The sequence below is a fragment of the Nymphaea colorata genome, chromosome 1, assembly GCF_008831285.2.
Source record: "Nymphaea colorata isolate Beijing-Zhang1983 chromosome 1, ASM883128v2, whole genome shotgun sequence".
Classification (NCBI taxonomy): Eukaryota; Viridiplantae; Streptophyta; class Magnoliopsida; order Nymphaeales; family Nymphaeaceae; genus Nymphaea; species Nymphaea colorata.
The window spans coordinates 4,572,985-4,574,933 of record NC_045138.2 but is presented as its reverse complement, the minus strand read 5'-3'; the positions used below and the strand labels follow the sequence as shown (position 1 = coordinate 4,574,933).

At 40.0% G+C, this 1,949-nt stretch overlaps 1 protein-coding gene across 1 annotated transcript; it reads right to left on the bottom strand.

The window, feature by feature from the left end:
- Window positions 1–415: 415 nt before the first annotated feature.
- On the bottom strand, window positions 416–1,592 carry LOC116245173 (uncharacterized). The gene is made up of 2 exons (XM_031616846.2): window positions 1,187–1,592; window positions 416–848 (listed from the first exon to the last, which is right to left on the bottom strand). The coding sequence occupies exons 1-2, from the start codon at window positions 1,502–1,504 to the stop codon at window positions 684–686; spliced, it is 483 nt and encodes a 160-aa protein (XP_031472706.1). The 5' UTR covers window positions 1,505–1,592; the 3' UTR covers window positions 416–683.
- Between the last annotated feature and the right edge of the window lie 357 nt (window positions 1,593–1,949).

The window sequence follows — 1,949 nt, the reverse complement described above, 5'->3', positions numbered from 1 at the left end:
GCCGCGCAATTGGTCTGAACCAACCTTGCATGGCTGGTGCCACTTGATCTTACTTTGTTGCTATTGTTAGAGAGACCTTTCACACCTGGTACTGAGCTAATGGTTCTGTCAAACAGAGTTTGTTGAAAAACAACTGCTGAACTGCATTAGTATGAGTCCTACACAGCCTGATCCTAAGCCTAAACATGAAACACTCTGTAATGGTTATCATGGGGACATCATCATCTTTGTCTTTTCATAATAGGGATGACCAGCCTTGAGTTTGGATTTTTAAAAAAAAAAAAAGTCATGCATCCAAACTTTTTCTGGATTTATTTAGCACCAATCATATGGATCTTGCCAGCCTGTAGACATCTACAACTGCTGTAATTATGTGTCAGCATGCAGTGTCTGTATATATATATATATATATATAGAGAGAGAGAGAGAGAGGGAGAGAGGAGCCATTGCTACTGTGGTACTTAATGAACTGTACCTTTCACCACTGTGTGAAAATGAGAGTTTGATGGAAGAACAATTTTTTTTTTTTTGTGGGCTGTTGTTGGATTTTGCTTCTTGCATCACTTGTTTTAACTGCAGCCTTCTGTGCATGAAATCGAGAAAGCTAACATGAAGCAAATAGCTAAAAGGCTAAGACCAATAAGAACTTGCTCTTTGACAAACCACTCAAGGAAGTGATACCCTTAAGTTCTTCTGATTCCCTGCAGACTTCCTTTAATATCTTTTTCAGCAAACCCATACGATTTGGCTTCTCCGAAACACAAACCCACCACCAGCATTCCCAAACTGTTCTTTAACTTCATTAAAAACCATTTTTGCAAGAGTTGTTTTCCCAGTCCCGCCTTGACCTACAATGGATACAATAGAAACATCATCTTTTCGTGGCACACTACTCTCTGTAAAGCCATCAAACAAGAGTTCTTTTACTTTCTCTTTACCATCTGCCCTTCCCATGGGTGGTTGTGCAGTACTTATGAGATGGGTTGTCTCTCGAGGATTGTCATGTTCACCACCAATAGGATCCTCACTTAACTTTTGGTGTTGTCTTGAGCAAATCCATCATTTCCTTACGTTGTTCTATTTTATCAAGCTTTTGGTTGATATTTTTAATATCATTTGCAAGTTTGTAGGAAGCAGATACATGTTCCTTGAAGCAAGAACACATAGTGGTCCAGGGCTTGCTTACCTTGTTCCATGAAGTTATAGGATGCTTGTCCCTTTTGCAAAGTGCAATTCTGGTTTGGTATTCTTCAATGATATCCTGTGCATCATAAACAACGCCCTTCAGCTCTCCCTCTAGATCCCTGTTGCGCTCGTTGCTGAAAAATGGCTTTCGCTCTATGACTTTGATGGTCTTCTGCAAGCGTTCCAGCTTCTCCTGGATCTTCTCGAGTTCGACTTTGGCATTCCGGATGAGGTCCACCTTGTCTTTCAACAAACTCGTTACAGACTGGAACAGATTAGAAATGGCTGCTTCTGAAAGTGCATCGATTACTATTGCCATCTTCCCTGGTTTCTCAGTAGGTGGAAGAGGAAGAGGAAGAGGAAGAGGAGCAATTTTCAAGTGGAGAGAAAGAAAGGCAAAGAAGTAAAGATAGATACAAAGCGAGTGGGTCCGTTTAATTTGCTCCACCACCACATGATTGTCTTGTCAGTGAGAGAGAGTAAATGCAACAGCTCTCCCCCTCCCTTCAATTTACAAAACATGACAGCAAGTGGTTTTAATGTGAAAAGACATCCAGACCCTTGGGTTCCACACTCTAAGAACAATTCCATATGACTCTTTCTCACATCAGTACAGTTACCTGTTTTTATCTTTAGTCTGGTGAAACATGTTTATAATACTGGAGCTCATGATAAATATACTCAAGCACGCATTTTTTTATCTAGATGCGCTAAAGAAGAAATTAAATTTGTTAATTTACTTGTTGCTAAATAAATCTGGTGGA